At 41.4% G+C, this 16,963-nt stretch overlaps 2 protein-coding genes, 1 long non-coding RNA gene and 1 pseudogene across 9 annotated transcripts in view; 3 read left to right on the top strand and 1 right to left on the bottom strand.

Annotated features, from left to right (window-relative positions):
- The first annotated feature begins 1,169 nt into the window (after positions 1 to 1,169).
- On the top strand, positions 1,170 to 2,695 carry LOC109547354 (protein-L-histidine N-pros-methyltransferase pseudogene; annotated as a pseudogene).
- Positions 2,696 to 7,108: 4,413 nt separating this feature from the next.
- Positions 7,109 to 13,251, bottom strand: LOC109551726 (uncharacterized). Of its 3 annotated transcripts, XR_002178423.3 has the most exons (5): positions 13,112 to 13,251; positions 12,362 to 12,422; positions 11,886 to 12,156; positions 11,019 to 11,226; positions 7,109 to 9,736 (listed from the first exon to the last, which is right to left on the bottom strand). It is a non-coding gene; the product is annotated as an uncharacterized lncRNA (long non-coding RNA). The 3 variants fall into 3 exon arrangements; XR_012328396.1 differs by having other exon boundaries at positions 7,109 to 11,226; XR_012328397.1 differs by lacking the exon at positions 13,112 to 13,251 and adding an exon at positions 12,718 to 12,855 and having other exon boundaries at positions 7,109 to 11,226.
- On the top strand, positions 12,919 to 16,693 carry SRSF1 (serine and arginine rich splicing factor 1). The gene is made up of 4 exons (XM_004328742.4): positions 12,919 to 13,235; positions 13,653 to 13,837; positions 14,204 to 14,376; positions 14,576 to 16,693. Exons 1-4 carry the CDS (start codon positions 13,042 to 13,044, stop codon positions 14,768 to 14,770), a joined length of 747 nt encoding a protein of 248 aa, XP_004328790.1. The 5' UTR covers positions 12,919 to 13,041; the 3' UTR covers positions 14,771 to 16,693.
- The window catches only part of VEZF1 (vascular endothelial zinc finger 1), a 31,947-nt gene continuing 31,377 nt past the window's right edge, over positions 16,394 to 16,963 (top strand). For 3 of the 5 annotated variants that reach the window (XM_073797186.1, XM_033848140.2, XM_019945353.3), the window contains exon 1: positions 16,395 to 16,532. The gene's annotated coding sequence lies outside the window, so the exon portion shown is untranslated. Of the gene's footprint in view, positions 16,533 to 16,963 lie in introns of all 5 variants that reach the window. The other 2 variants (XM_073797185.1, XM_033848137.2) reach the window with 2 other exon arrangements.

Genomic DNA, 16,963 nt, shown 5'->3' with positions numbered 1-16,963 from the left:
TAAGAATTCAAAGTGTTTGATAGAATCAGATATATTAAATGTGTACTTCAAATGTTTAATAAAATTTGATGAACTACTTATATAATATGCTAAATGTTTGAGGATTTAATCTTTTAAATGTAGGTATTAATTGAATATTAATCATAGAATAAGTAAAAATAATGGATCTTACCCTTATACAACGTATGATTAGATTAATAATTATCAAGATTTTTAAGTTTAAGAAAAACTAGAGTTTAAAACTTAAGCATTTTAATATACAGTCATCCCTCAGTATCCGCAGGGGATTGTTTCCAGGATTCCCTGTGGATACCAAAATCTGTGGATGCTCAATTCCTTATATAAAATGGCATAGTATTTGCATATAATCTAATCACATCCTCCCATATACTTTAATCATCTCTGGATTGCTTATGTGAACAAAAAATTAATCAATAGTCAATCTAAGAGAGAAATGGAAAATTTTATTCAAGCCACCTGAGGATTATAACCTGGGAGACAGTCTTTCTGAAAGCTCTGAGGACTGTTCCTCCTGTTGGAGGTCAAGGCACAGTTACATAAGTTTTTGAGACAAAGGGTTGTACATCAAAGTAACATATTGATAGTTTGCATAGTCCAACAAGGTGAGTAGTGGGTTATTGTGACACCTTACAGGATTGAGACAGGAACGTTATCTCCTAAGTAGTTACCTTGAGGGCACCAGGAGGAAATTGCTTTTTTTTGGTGAGTAGGCATCTTCTAAGGGGATCTAGTTAATGTATAATGAAGATGCACAATGCATACTAAAGGGGAGTGGGATAGTGGCTCAAACAGGCAGAGAGAGAATTTTATGTTTAATTTTTCTTGTAATTTTTCTTGCCTTAAAATAATCTTATTCCATCACTTATAATACCTAAAACAATGTAAATACTATGTAAATAGTTGTAAATCCAATGTAAATGCTACGTAACTAGTTGTTAGCATACAGCAAATTCAAGTTTTGCTTTTTGAAACTCTCTGGGTATTTTTTTTTTCAAGTATTTTCAATCCGCTGTTGGTTGAATGCGCAGATATGGAACCTGCAGATACAGAAGGCCAGCTGAATTGAATATCAATTAAAACATAAGTGACCCCCCGCCTCGGCCCTGAAGGGGCTGGATGGGCGAGTTGGGCGCGATGGCTCGATCCTGGGCGGCGGCGGCGGCGGCGGCTGGAGGCGGTGGCGCGTCCTCCTCCTTGCCCCGGCGCCGGCGGTGATCCGAGCGAGTGGCCGCGGCCCCCGATGAGACTGCTCGCGGGCTGGCTGTGTTTGAGCCTGGCGTCCGTGTGGCTGGCGCAGAGGATGTGGACCCTGCGGAGCCCGCTCACCCGCTCCCTGTACGTGAACATGACGAGCGGCCCCGGCGGGCCGGCGGCGGCCGCCGCGGGCGGCAGGAAGGAGAACCACCAGTGGTATGCGTGCAACAGAGAGAAATTATGTGAATCACTCCAGGCTGTCTTTGTTCAGAGTTACCTTGATCAAGGAACACAGATCTTCTTAAACAACAGCATTGAGAAATCGGGCTGGCTGTTTATCCAATTATATCACTCTTTTGTGTCATCTGTTTTTAGCCTGTTTATGTCTAGAACATCTATCAATGGGTTGCTAGGAAGAGGCTCAATGTTTGTCTTTTCACCAGATCAGTTTCAGAGACTGCTTAAAATTAATCCAGACTGGAAAACGCATAGACTTCTTGATTTAGGTGCTGGAGATGGAGAAGTCACAAAAATCATGAGCCCTCATTTTGAAGAAATTTACGCCACTGAGCTGTCTGAAACTATGATATGGCAGCTTCAGAAGAAGAAATACAGAGTACTTGGTATAAATGAATGGCAGAATACAGGGTTCCAGTATGATGTCATCAGCTGCTTGAATTTGCTGGACCGCTGTGATCAGCCCCTGACTTTGTTAAAAGATATCAGAAGTGTCTTGGAGCCAACTAGAGGCAGGGTCATCCTTGCTCTGGTCTTACCTTTTCATCCCTATGTGGAAAACGGTGGCAAGTGGGATAAACCATCAGAAATTTTGGAAATCAAGGGACAGAATTGGGAAGAACAAGTGAATAGTCTGCCTGAAGTTTTCAGAAAAGCTGGTTTTGTTATCGAAGCTTTCACTAGACTGCCATACCTGTGTGAAGGTGACATGTATAATGACTACTACGTTCTGGATGACGCTGTCTTTGTTCTCAAACCAGTATAAACACGTGGAGCTTGAAATTTTCACAGTCCACCCCAAGAATGTATGCTCCGAAAGAGGGTCTGCGTTCTCAATTATGCGAAGGGAGGACCTTTGGGGACTGCCATTCTAAATATCATGTAGGAATTTAAAAAGCCAAAATACTAATTATTTCTTTGTAGTGTGTAAAAGGAATGTTTTTAAAAAACAAAAACCCAGCTCTTTGAGGATTTTTATTAACTCTTTACTCAGTAATGCAGGTCACACTCCGATTATGGAAGATATTTTTTATACTTAATTGCAGTAGGGACTCATTCCCAGGCAAAGCAATAGTCATGACTTCACATGGAACCAATAAATATGGATTGTTTTTAATAAAATGAAGACTGGCAATAAAACTGTCCATCCAGTTGCAAATATTGGTTATAGGATATAGCCACTGATACTCTTTCATGTTTAGAAATTCTATCATTATTCAAGAAAATATTTTTAATCATGCTAATAAACTTTTTTGGAGATGAAAAAAAAAAAAAAACATAAGTAAGTATAATAATATCCCCCCCAATGGAAGTTTCCCCTTAGTAAAAAACACAATGGACAGTTAACACTCTATCTCCAGTCCCTCAGACAGCATCTAGCACTGGAGAGTGTTCAATGAAATTTGTTAAGTGAATGAATGAGCAACAATACCATGAAACAGATTTTATCATCACAATTTTAATGATGAAGAAAGTGAGGTTCAGATAAGCTTACCACTAGGCCAGTAGCCCCTAAAATTGGGTGTATTCACCCAGGTGGTATGTGATACAATACTATACGTTTTAAAATCAAATGTCTTATTATGTGCACGATTGTGCAGAAGTCACATACACAATACATTAAAATGTACGTATATGAAGGGCTTGTGCTCAAAAATGTTTTATTCATGGTGTGAGTGGTCAGGAAAGTTTGTAGGCTACTGGGGTAGACCGAGGACAAATTGTCCTCGGCAGGGTCACGTGGCTTTATGTTTGTACCGTGGCATAGTGAGAGTGCTCGAGAAACGTTCTGAATGAGAATGAAAACACAAATAGACGAATCAATGAATAAAAGAAGATGCCCCAGGTAATACACCTAGTAAGTAGAGGTGTCAGGATTCAAATTCAGATCTCTTTAGCTCCAAAGTCTGTACTTTTCTAAGAACAGGCTCCTGCTCAGCACACCAGATTAGCAAGGGGGAACCTGAGATGTATTTCCAACTAGTTGGTTAAAAAAAGAACACGTAGGGCTTCCCTGGTGGCGCAGTGGTTGAGAGTCCGCCTGCCGATGCAGGGGACACGGGTTCGTGCCCCGGTCTGGGAGGATCCTGCATGCCGTGGAGCGGCTGGGCCCGTGAGCCATGGCCGCTGAGCCCGCGCGTCCAGAGCCTGTGCTCCGCAACGGGAGAGGCCACAACAGCGAAAGGCCCGTGTACCGCAAAAAAAAAAAAAAAAAGAACACATAGATAAACCCCGAGCAACCAAAAAAAGCATTACATTGATCAGGAGGTTTTTAATCATCCAGTCAGCTTTTCCACAAGGGAGACATCCTTCAGAAACATAGAAAGACAAACGAGCTGCATCACATTTCCAATAGCTACATGTTTGGATAGCACTAGAGGCTGCATTCTGTGTGGCCAGGGGCACTTTTGTTTCTCTATGTGATACATGGAGAGGATGTCTCAACTTCTTTTCAGCATAGGTCATATCTTCCATTTCAAAAACAAAAACAAACAAAATCAATTTAGGCAAGACCTCCAACCTTCTTTTCTACTAAGCTGTCTATCCACAACATCAAATTAGTCACAAGACAGACTCACTTGAGTTTCACTTCTTTCTTCTTCCAAAGAGGAGTAAAGTGGACCGATATCTGAGCCAAAAACATTGAAAATCCAAGCACATAGGTGTTTACAGCCTGAATAAGAACGACTATTAATTATTGAAAACCTGTGTGCAGAGCACTCTACCACTAGTTGATTTCCACATGTTATTTCATTTAATCTTCACAACAACCCCAGAAGTATTATTATTATCCCCCATTTTATAGATGAAGAAACAGAGTCTTAAGTAGGTTAAGGGAGTTATGCAAGATCACACAGGTAGTAAATGGTATAGGAGATTTAAACAAAAACCCATCTTGTTCAAAGCACATCTTTCCACCATACCCATACCAGATTTCCGGATTCCAGAATAAGATACGCAGAGAAGTGCCTCTGCCTACCCCTAGCTGCCAAGAAGTAACGTAAGCAAGAAGTAAACCTTGGCTATTTTGCTAAGCCACTGAGATATGGGGGATTGTTTTATTATTGAAGCATTACCCAACAGAAGTCTATTGGTATAGATGTCTTTAAATACAGTGTCGTAAACTTTGAAAACCACTTTAATAACATGGTACAGTGCAAATCATGCTTAGTGAGAGTCTCTATTACTTTATACCATCCCCGAACAAGTACTTACTTTTACTTAAGACAAAGGCTCAAAAGTGCTTGAAGCTCTGCAGGAAAGACCATGAGTCGGTCGGGGCATGGCTTTGGCATTCAAATAGTTGCATACAAATTGGTGCATAAACGTCTAAAGAAATATATTCTTTTTTGTTGTTCTTTTTTTAAATTGAGAAAATCTTTTAAATCTCCTATTTAAATCATAGTTGAGAAACTAAAGAATATCAGTTTGAAGGGACACCAAATTACAAGTCATCTTGGAGGCAGGGGGCAAATAGCTTGGTCTAGCCTTCCTTATACAGCTCATATCAAAAGGGGGCTATTTTTGGTGGAATTTCAAAGTCACAGAGGTTGAGAGACAGTCTCCTTGACTGGGGAGAGGCAATTATATTCTCTTAAGGGCAATTAGAGAACTTTAACAGTACACTGCTCAGTGGGCTTCCCTGGTGGCGCAATGGTTAAGAATCCGCCTACCAGTGCAGGGGTACGGGGTTCAAGCCCTGGTTCGGGAGGATCCCACATGCTGCGGAGCAACTAAGCCCGTATGCCACAACTACTGGGTCTGTACTTTAGAGCCCGTGCTCGGCAACAAGAGAAGCCACCGCAATGAGAGAAACCTGGGCACTGCAACTAAGTGTAGCCCCCGCTCGCCACAACTAGAGAAAGCCCGCACGCAGCCGCGAAGACCCAATGCAGCCAAAAATAAATAAATAAAATAAATTAAAAAAAAAAAAGTACATTGTCAGGTGGGAACTGTAACTAGAGTCCCAAATATTTATATATTTACTTGCAAACTAAGAATTTATAAGAAACGTTCTAGAATTGTGACTTGATAAAACATTAACAGAAATATCTATAGTTTTTTTAAAACCTGGATTTAGTTGAAGCTAGGAAAACACATTTTAAGGTGATAAGCAGTTACTGTATCTATAAAGGTAGAAGATATGAATAATCCTTTAAACTGTTTCTTTTCTTTTATGTTAGGAAGCCTACCCAATGGGGCTCTCCAGTTGCACAAATATAAAATAACACCCACTTACCTTGGGAAAAATTATAAAGAAAGCTCCTTTCTGACCGCAGATATTTTAGACTGAGAAGCTGAATATATTATCAGTACTGGGGCATGTAAATCATTGTTTCTGGCAAACACATGCTATACCACTGCAAAATTATTATGGGGGATTAGGAATGCATAGACAGAAATACTTACCTCTATATGGATGTAGATATGTTTTTGCGGGGATGTGTGTTCCTGTTTAAGCTGTGTCTTGCACTATAACAGAAACAGATCCAGGAGACCACATAAAGGATGTTCAAACTTGTTTTTCATCACTTACTAGAAGAACTGAAACTGGAAAAAGAAAAATGTACTGGACCATGTTTGGCTGATGAGGTTCAACCTTGACTATGCAGTGAGAAGGTCCTACATGTGGTATTAATTGCAAACAATCCAGACTTTGGAAAATATATCAATGTTGGCCCATAAGGAGGCAGAGGGAGAGGTTATATTCCTGCAGAAAAGAGAGGGAATTCCTTTAGAAGCAAATATTCTCATTCTCAATTGTCTTGTATAAAGATAGATCCCAAGACAGGAAATGGAGACTCTAAATTAAGGGAAAGAACTTTTCCTCCCCTGGAGTCTGGATACTACAAAGGGTAGAAATTAACTTGGAAGGAATTGCAGCTGGTGAGCTCCTGACCACATGGAGGCAGGTGGGGGCCAGACAAGGAAGGATCCCATGGGCATGGGTCTAGACTGTAGACTACACAGGTATCCACATCTAGTAGTCCTCTGGGGCGACTGGTGGTACTAGCAGCAGCCTGAAAGCTGCTGGGCTCCCAGAACTGTGGAACACAATCTGCAAATTTTGGAAATTTACCTACAAATTCCACAGTGAGTGGACATTAACAGATACTTAGAACCTGTATGGACTCTGCATACGACATTGCGTCAATGCAAGAACAATTACAGAAACCTGCACTCTTAAGACGAGCAATTTTGAGTCAACGAGACGACAAAAAAATGCAACCGGTTGGAACAGAGCAGCACCTTCCCTTCTGGGCTGGGCAGGCTGGCAGGTTACCTTAGCATTACACCGTAGTAATGGGTGCTGAAGCATGTGTAAGCAAAGTATCACTTGAAGAAGTGTACTACTTATGTTTACAACTATTAACAATATATTACCCATCAAAAACACCTACTAGAGAAAGAACATGACAAAACTGAACTTATAAATTAGGTTTAGGCAAAAATTACAAAAGCAGGTTTTTCCCTCTTGGCCAGAGGTTGGCAAACTTTTTCTGTAAAGGGCCAGATATTTTAGGCTTGTGGGCCATGTATTCTATGTTGCAACTACTCAACTCCGCAAGCAAATTTAGAAAAGTAATTCTGAGAGTTTTCAGCTAATCTAACTTTTAAAACAGTAAAGGGTGAAAAAACAGTCATACTCTCAAAATTTCAAATAAAAAAATTTTTATTGAAATTATTTCTAACATACTTGACAGACACATTAACATATAATACCATTACTACTACTACTAATAATAGCTAACACTTATATAGGGCTCATAGTATAAGATAAAATTGCCAAAAAAGATAGCATTGTTAGCAAATAAAGGATATCTGCCATATTTTTATTATAATTCTTTAAACAGCCATTTACTCCAATTAAGAAATGTACAATATGATTTGGTGTTTTAATTTTTAAGAGAAAGAACTTAAATTAAGCAAGAAGAGGGAGAGAGGGAGTAATAATATCAATAGGAAGAGGGAGACATGGAAGAAGTATATCTCTTTGTAATAGATCATTTTGAGAGCTGTTTTCTGGCAAAATCATGTTATTGTTATCCGTAATAGGACAGTAAAGATGGGCAGAATTAGCCAAAAACAAAACAAGAAGAATCAAAGAATGAGGGAGGCCAGTCCTAAAATAAGATTACCAAGACTATATTATTAGATGATTTACTTGGGCTTGAAAAGTGGCTATCATTATTACATTGTGAAATGAAAAACAATCCTTGTACCCATTGTGTCTATCCACTGACAGAAACATGATACAGTTTCCATAGAAACAACATTCTGCTCATCTAAAGTCCCATTATTTTCAAAGAGCAGTCAGGAAATAGTCAATAATATTCATTTTAACAGAAAATGTACTCGTAATAAAGGGAATTACAGCAAAAATCTGTCCTCAACCTAGTTTACTAGGGAAGATGAGACAAATATAAATGAAATAAAAAGATATACCATTAATATTTCTTCCTTTCTCAGAGAATACTAATCACTAAACAGGTGGAACAAGGGAATAGAGAACTATGCAAGTGAACTCTTTCTGGAAGTAACTGCTATTCACGGCAGAATTAAGTACTCCTAATCTTTGTGTCTCTTCACCTAGTAAAGCTAACAGTTATCCCCATAAATGACAGTAAGGATTGATACACAAATACTGAAAACAGAATTTCCAGATTAGGGAAGGCATATTTCAGTGCAAATTACTCTAGAACACCTCCAAGCCTTAATAACACCTTTAGAGGAATGGTACTGGAGAGTGATTTTGCTGATTGTGGAGATATTTTTTTCCCCAGTCATTTAAAAAATTTTTTATTGAGTTATAATTTATATACCATACAATTCACTTGCTTTACTTGTACAATTCAATGGTTTTTGGTATATTTACAGATCTGTGTAACCATCACCACAGGTAGATTTTAAGTGTTAGGAAAATAACTGAAAAACTGAGTCTTGTGATTTCAACCCTTACGGTAACTAACTCTTTGAATTTCCTTTTTTCCCGAAGTAATTATTTCCAGGGTACAGTATAGTGCTTACACTAGTTTATACTTACAGGATTGAATCGAAAGCATTTAAAGTTTCTTTTTGCGGAAGTAACTTTACATACACAGCAAAAGTATTGAAATAGGCAGCTTCTAAGAATTAAACTGGTAAAATCCATACTTAATGAATTGTGAGAGCAATCCATAAAACTGTCCGTGACTGTGTAACTGAGGAGTTTAGAAACACTCTAAAGCCCTAATTAAGATGAGGAGGTAATTCAGGAGGCAAAACGAAGTGGCTGTAATCTGGTCAGCAAAGATCTAATTAATTGTATAGTACACTGTTCAGAGAAAATTTTGCATGAAGATTAGCCTACAGACAGAGAATTGCCAATCTTTACCCAGCACTATTCGGGGAACAGAGATGCAAAGTCCAGAGGGTATGAATCTTCCTGTCTTTGAAGAGGTACACTCTGCTGTGGGGCAGAGATCATTTATCAGGTTTCACCAGGATCTGAATGAGACATCTCTCAAAGCGATTCACCTCATTTTGTTTTGATTCCTTATTTACTAAGAAACTGTCTGATTTGCTTTCCAGACCTGACAAAAAGTTTTCTTGGTGTGTACAATTTGAACATCACGGTTATCAAAAATGAATCTGTTTCACCTCCCAACAAATGAACAAATGGTTTGGTTTATTCGCTTTCTTGTTTTTCACTCTTGTGTACTAAAACATGCCAATCTACTCTGGGACACTGATAGTGTAAGATCATACCCTTAAATGTAATAATTTCCAAGCTAATGTCACCCAAGGAGACCTTGATAAACAGCCATCCAGACTTTTCTCGCTACACCCTGACCTTGTCATAGTGAAATAGACCAGGACCCTATGGTCCTTGCCCCCCCCCCCCGCACCCATGTCCTTAGCCTGCCTTTTAAAAAAATATTTATTTATTTATTTATTGGCTGCGTTGGGTCTTCGTTGCTGTGCGCGGGCTTTCTCTACTTGCGGTGAGCGGGGCTACTCTTCATTGCAGTGCACAGGTTTCTCATTGCGGTGGCTTCTCCTGCTGCAGAGCACAGGCTATAGGCGCGCGGACTTCAGTAGTTGTGGCACGTGGGCTCAGTAGTTGTGGGTCACGGGCTCTAGAGTACAGGCTCAGTAGTTGTCACGCACGGACTTAGTTGCTCTGCGGCATGTGGGACCTTCCCGGACCTGGGCTCAAACCTGTGTCCCCTGCAGGGGCAGGCAGATTCTTAACCACTGCACCACCAAGGAAGTCCCAGCCTGCCTTTTGTCTGTGGAAAAACTTTAGCCAAAGGATAAGTTTAATCAGAGAAGTGAGAAAATGGAGAAACAAAGAAAACAGAGGAGACCAAATAATAGTTTAGTCATTAAGCATAGTCAAGGACCTTTAGTTCCTCCTTAAGGGCTATAGACAATATTCTGAGCCACATCCTGTGAGCTGTCTTATAGACACTGAAGCCCCCACCAGGTGGAAGAAGTTAACTACATGATGACCAGGCTGTAGCCATGACATAAGCTTCCACAATTCCGAAAACTGGCCTCAAAGAAATGGAAACAAACCGAACCTGGAACTGAAGATTAACTGTACCTAAAACAATCAAGATGACACTGGTAAGACCACTGATGACCAATTTCAAGATGACTGTCAGAGCTGACTGTATTATTTCTGCATGTGGCCCCCTCCCTCTGTCTATAAAAGCTCTTGCCCCAATTGTCGGGGGCGGAGGGGTGGGGGGAGTCGGCCTTTTGGACAGGCATCTACCCTCCCCCACAGTCACTGGCATCCAAAATAAAGCGAACATTCCTTTCCACCAACCTGGCCTTTATTGGTTTCTGAGCAGTGAGCAGCCGAACCCCACTTTCGGTTACAAGAGACCCCAGAACCTACAATTTGGTTACACTCAAACACGGTAAAATAGGCCAAGAGAGAAACAAGAATGTCCTATTCACTCTCTATTAAATTTTACCCTGTATTCTTCTGAACTGAACAGAATCAGAAATGACTGCATTAAATTGGACAAGAATAAATCAAAGCAAATTCATGGTTTTCTTATTTTTCTGGAATGAAAATGCCTTGAAATCAAAAGCACCTATGTTTAAATCACTTCAGTTATTACTGACTTAACATTAATCAACCAAAGATGAATCTGAATAATCATAAATGGATGGATAAAATTAGATAGAAAATGTGCTCAGTAAATAAATATTGAATGTAAGAACCAATACATGATGTGCCTGGAATTCTTTAAAAACTCTCATCTCTTCTGCTGCTAACCAAGTAGGATAGTGCTAGAAATGAATAAATCTGTTGAAATAGTGTCCCTTTTGGTCAGCTTCTCACTGAAAAATTATCAGGGTCTTCTCTTTTTTTTTCTTTTGGCCGCACTGCGCATGTGGGATTCCCTGACCAGGGATGGAATGATGGAACCCATGCTCCCTGCAGTGGAAGGAAGAAGTCCTAACCACTGGACCTCCAGGAAATTCCCAGGGTCTTCTCTCTTTAAATTGAAAGTTCAGTTTAAAAATATGTCATTGAAGGATGAGCTAAAGCAGTGGTCCCCAACCTTTTTGGCACCAGGGACCAGTTTCGTGGGAGACAATTTTTCCGCGGATGGGGGGTCGGGTGGGAAGGTTCAGGCGGTAATGCGAGCAATGGGGAGCGGTGGGAAGCGGCAGATGAAGCTTTGCTCACTCGCCTGCCGTTCATCTCCTGCTGTGCGGCCTGGTCACGAACAGTATCGGTCCTCGGCGCAGGGGTTGGGGACTCCTGAGCTAAAGGACAGACAAAAAAGTACATGCACATATACTCATAATTTTGGAAACCACCGAAGAGATTTCAAGGACTACCAAAGATCCTCTATGGATCTGTTGAGAAGCAAATTAAATTTGTATTTTGGGATTACTAGAAACATTTGTAAAATACATTCAGTCAACTTTCAGAACTGAAAACATGCCCTTCTGCTAAACGATCTATTTTTTTAAATTTCAAAGGCACTTTGGATTTTGAACATACTGTGTTCCTTTCTTTACTGTGACTTCTGGGATGGCCACAGGCAAATTTGCAGTCCATCTCTAGGAGTTCACCAAATTATTACTGCAGGCATTTTGTGTACTAATCTTATCAATGCCTTCATTTTAATCCTCCTCCCTTATTTTCCCCGTGATTTCTCCATCCAGTTTTAGTAATGTTTTATGGTATCTCTGTAAACTGCCTCACATCCCTGGGGAGAGGGAGTTGCAAATAAATACATAATATGAAAAAAATTATCCTCACACTTAGAGTGCAGATCTGTTTTAGCATATTGATAACTGCAGGGTTGTTGTTGTTTTTCTTAATTTGAATTCATCACTAATATTTAAAAACCCCAGCATTTCATATAAAAATCTAGATTTCAGATGTCACTGAGGAAAAAAATGTAAAAAGTTCTTACCTCCCTGGACCAGCATGCTACCAGGATCAGTCCTGAGCAGCAACTGTGGTCCCCAGTGGTCCCAGTAGTACTCACACATTCATTGTGCTCATTCATATTACTTGAGAAGCCTGGTAATGACTTCAAAAAAAGGAAGGAACTTCAGGGTTCTGCAATACACAGAGGCAGGAGCGCTTTTTCTCGTTCTTTGAAAGCAGCTGGAGAAATAACAGGCACAATTCATTCTGCAACCTTCCCTGGACCTTTCCGCTGCGTTGGGCCTAGCGATAGGCTGTTGAAGAGAGAAGCAGAGGTCTGGGTCCTGGGTGGCAGGTACCACCAATGACTGGTCAGAGCACGAATCACCGCCACTAGCACAAGGAGTGTTTAACTGAGCTATATACAAAGCTCGGTTCCGAACCGAAGGTGGAACGGTACTTTAGTGTAGTCTATTTACTAGGGAATCTAAGCTGGGTTCCCCTCCATGAGACACTTACGTAAGCAGCCCACGGCCAGTTCGCAGGAGACGGGGCGGAAAGACAAAGTCACGGCTTGGCTCTGCATTGAATCACAGACAACGCAACTGCTGAACTAGGCGCACTCTCCTAGGACGCCCCCGTTTCCGGAGCAACCGCCCGGTCCCGCCCCCTTAGACTCCGCCCCCGTGAGTCTTTCCCGCCAAAGGCCGTTAACACCGCAGAGCATGGTGGGACAAAGCTCTCGGCTAGGTTTCACCAAATCCTTTCAGGGCGCCGTTGCTTTAAGAGACCCATTCCTGGGGAAACTGATTATTCTTTAGGACTCGACAGAGGTTAATAACCCCTTTTATGAGGGCTCTGTATTTAATCTTTACCACTCAGCCGGTCACTTCATTCGCGAACCTCTCCACAAAATCGGAAACGCGGGAACTTTTTTTCCCTTCGCGCGGAGGGTGACGTCGCGCGTGCGCCAGCGTGCCTTTCGCAGCACCCGTTACGCTTCTGCGCGTGCGTAGTGAGATCGAATAGCTGCTTCCTCCCGCTTCTCTTCCTCCCTCCCCCCATATCCGTGCGCCGAGCTGATAAAGGCGCCATTTTGGAGGGGCCGCGGGAGACGTGGTGTAGCTGTGGGCTCGCTCTGCTGTTCGCTAGGCTTGGTGGGAAGACCTGTTCTCGAGTCCGCGCCTTTCGTCGCCGCCATGTCGGGAGGTGGTGTGATTCGTGGGCCGGCAGGGAACAACGACTGCCGCATCTACGTGGGGAACTTACCTCCAGACATCCGAACCAAGGACATTGAGGACGTGTTCTACAAATACGGTGCTATCCGCGACATCGATCTGAAGAACCGCCGCGGAGGACCGCCCTTCGCCTTCGTTGAGTTCGAGGACCCGCGGTGAGGCGGTCAGGGTCTTGCTGCCTTGAGGAAATAGGTTGGAGTAGTTGGGGAAGGCTCCAAGGCCTTCGCATGGAGAATGGGGAGGTGGGCTCTGAGGTTGGGAGCAAGACGAATCGCCCATGCAGGAGTGGAGTGAGGAGCCGAGTCGTCGAGGCTTCTCTTGTGGCTGGGCCCTCCGGACGTCCCCAGAGCCGACTTGCAGGCTCGGAGCGGGAAACTGAGGCGCCGAGGGCTGCCGTAGTGGTCGGCAGCCTGGCGTGCTTCTGGGTGGGGGAGGGGCCATTCCTATTATGCAGCGCATGTGGGCTCTTCCACCCCAGGTGCGCATGTGCGGGGGGCCGCTAGCTCTCCGACCGAGTTAGCCGCCCCTCCCGGTCCTTTTCCTTACCCCTTTGCTCTTCTGTGATCACGCAGGGATGCGGAAGACGCGGTGTATGGTCGCGACGGCTACGATTACGATGGATACCGTCTGCGGGTGGAGTTTCCTCGAAGCGGCCGTGGTACAGGCCGAGGCGGCGGCGGGGGCGGAGGTGGCGGGGCTCCCCGAGGCCGCTATGGTCCCCCGTCCAGGCGCTCTGAAAACAGAGTGGTTGTCTCTGGTGAGTTGACCGTTCTGTGCGAGTTGATGAAAGGGGGCAGAAACCATTTTAAAGTTTTCCTTGCATGACCAGTTTGACAAATGCAAGTTTTCATGCCAGGTCTTAAATTATTTTAGTCCTGTGGGTGAATTTAGTAAACAGGGATTGCTGTATTTGAGATTTGCCAAATTAGGTTGCAGTACCTAGAATATGAAGATCCTTACTTTGCAAATAATTTTGGGCTCTTGATTCCAGAATCTTAACAGCTCCTTAACCTAGGATGTTAAAAATAATCGTTAATTTTAAAGTAATCTTTGTTCTAATGTAAATTTTAAGTTTAATGTGAACTTTAGGATAATTGGTATTGAAAAAAAATAACTCTTTCAGGACTGCCTCCAAGTGGAAGCTGGCAGGATTTGAAGGATCACATGCGTGAAGCAGGTGATGTATGTTATGCTGATGTTTACCGAGATGGCACTGGTGTCGTGGAGTTTGTACGGAAAGAAGATATGACCTATGCAGTTCGAAAACTGGATAACACTAAGTTTAGATCTCATGAGGTAGGTTATACACTTATTCTTTTCTTTGGCCAGAATTGGATACAGTGGTCTTAACAGTGGAATTTGAAGGTAAGATTCAGGCAAGGGTGTCCGAGTAAACCCAGTAAAGTGCCTCTGGTTTAAGTTACATTGAATTCAGCATGCCTGAAGACAGGTGAAAGCTTAGATCTTTCAATCGAAAGTTCTGTCTATTCAATAGGGAGAAACTGCCTACATCCGGGTTAAAGTTGATGGGCCCAGAAGTCCAAGTTATGGAAGATCTCGATCTCGAAGCCGTAGTCGTAGCAGAAGCCGTAGCAGAAGCAACAGCAGGAGTCGCAGTTATTCCCCAAGGAGAAGCAGAGGATCACCACGCTATTCTCCCCGTCATAGCAGATCTCGCTCTCGTACATAAGATGATTGGTGACACTTTTTGTAGAACCCATGTTGTATACAGTTTTCCTTTATTCAGTACAATCTTTTCATTTTTTAATTCAAACTGTTTTGTTCAGAATGGGCTAAAGTGTTGAATTGCATTCTTGTGTAATATCCCCTTGCTCCTAACATCTACATTCCCCTCATGTCTGATAAATTGTATTTTAAGTGATGTCATAGACAGGATTGTTTAAATTTAGTTAACTCTCCATGCTCTTCAGACTGTGATATTATGTAAATGTCTATTCTGCTCTGGTTTGTGTGAACTGGGTTGTTGGGGGTGTTTGTGGTTATCTTACCTGGGGAAGTTCTTATGTTTATCTTGCTTTTCATGTGTCTTTCTGTAGACATATCTGAAGAGATGGATTAAGAATGCTTTGGATTAAGGATTGTGGAGCACATTTCAATCATTTTAGGATTGTCAAAAGGAGGATTGAGGAGGATCAGATCAATAATGGAGGCAATGGTATGACTCCAAGTGCTATTGTCACAGATGAAATTGGCAGTATTGACCTTATACTAAAAGGCAAGGGTTTAAAATGATTGTACATCTACCTTAAAACACTTGCAAACATCTTATGCAGTGACCTTTAGCTACAATTGCTTTGCTCTTTAAACCTTGGCAATTGTGGCAAAATTACGTTGCCCATTTTGTAACAATTTATTTTGCTCCCTACCCTTTTTTGTTTTAATAGGGACTAATGTGGGAAGAACTGGCTAATTTGTCACAATGCTTAGTTACAACTGTTAATGTGTGACCTGCTGTTGGTGTACATGTGGGTACAGGGTGTCTTTAATTCCAACCGGATAGAGTATAATATCAATACTGCTAAATCTGCATGTCCTCTGTGTGACTGATATAGCGTTGCTACTTCATTTTTTTTAAGACAAAATGAAAGCAAAATATAGAGTTCCAACGTATTGGTGTAGATAATCTAGTTGGGAATACTTTTAAGTCTCACCTTCCCCTTTAAACTAATATTCATAATTGACTCATATGTTTAAAACACTTTAATTTACAAATTAAATTACAGATGGGAGCATTAGATTTAGTTTAGACTTAGGTGGGTAGCAATACCAGTAAACTCAACTACATGACTTTTTGCAACCACAAAACCTGTAATACGCTGTACAGTAACAAGTGTTGGCATTATCAGTTGAACTGTAAATATAAAATGCTTCTTCCAGTTAGTCTCTATGATGATTAAGTTTCTAAAATTTATCTGAACACCATTCAGAAACTTGTTTTGGGGAATTTGATAGTTATTGATGTACATCTGTTAAACTGATGACAGACATAACTCATCATTCCCCAGAAACCTTTTTTGATTACAGTATCTAACATTTTGCCTCCTCTTTTTTGGTTTTGCTGGTTATAAAGGTTTGGATTGGAGAGGGCTCACTGGATCCCAATCCTTGGAGCTGGATCATTGGATTCAAATCATAATGTGGATAGGATAGGGAGGATGAATTACAAGGATTCATGGAGCGGGATCAGATTACCAGGAACATAGGAGTGGATTCCTGCCCCAACCAAACCGCATTCGTGTGGATTTTTTTTTTTTTTTATTCAACTTAATTGGCTATTCCAAAGATTTTTTTTTTTTCCTATTTTTGACGATTGGAGCCCTTAAGATGCACGATGGAATTGTGTTTTGCATTTTTTGGTAAAAGGAGCAAAGCGAGGACCTGGAGATATACGCTGGAGCAATCTCCTTGGAAGGATTCAGCACGAGTAGATGGTAAACATTTAAAGGGGAAAGGGGGGGTTTGTTTAAAATAGTAAAACAGTAAGTCACTTCTAAATTTAAAGAAAACAAAATTGGAGTTGAAGACTAAGTAGGTTTCCAATTGGCTATTGCCGTTTTTCTTTGAAAAAATAAACATTTTTTTAAAAAAACTATGCATGGTTGTCCTTTTTCCTCTTGTAAGAATTTTTACTGGTTGACTAGTCTCAGTTAATACTTTAAATTGATAAGATTCCGATTCTTGTGTTTATGTGTTAGTAAATTAAAGGTTCTTGAAAGGACTTTTCTAATAAATGCTATTAGCTATCTGTTAATTGTTGTGAAAAGTCTTCAGGGGAAGATAAAAATGAGAATAAGGCAATTGTGTATGTAATATGGTAAGTGAGGCGGTGATCTAGTCTCTGAAGGATAAGTTTCAGAGCTTT

This window comes from Tursiops truncatus, chromosome 20 (assembly GCF_011762595.2).
Source record: "Tursiops truncatus isolate mTurTru1 chromosome 20, mTurTru1.mat.Y, whole genome shotgun sequence".
In the NCBI taxonomy this organism is placed as follows: domain Eukaryota; kingdom Metazoa; phylum Chordata; class Mammalia; order Artiodactyla; family Delphinidae; genus Tursiops; species Tursiops truncatus.
The sequence above is the reverse complement of the archived record's forward strand: the minus strand, read 5'-3'. Positions and strand labels throughout refer to the sequence as shown.

Bases quoted from the DNA above. Each gene is read 5' to 3' on its own strand.
- SRSF1 (XM_004328742.4), top strand. From the start codon at position 13,042: ATGTCGGGAGGTGGTGTGATTCGTGGGCCGGCAGGGAACAACGACTGC. The intron at 13,236-13,652 runs GTGAGGCGGTCA...GTGATCACGCAG, and splicing joins GTTGAGTTCGAGGACCCGCG to GGATGCGGAAGACGCGGTGT. The intron at 13,838-14,203 runs GTGAGTTGACCG...TAACTCTTTCAG, and splicing joins AAACAGAGTGGTTGTCTCTG to GACTGCCTCCAAGTGGAAGC.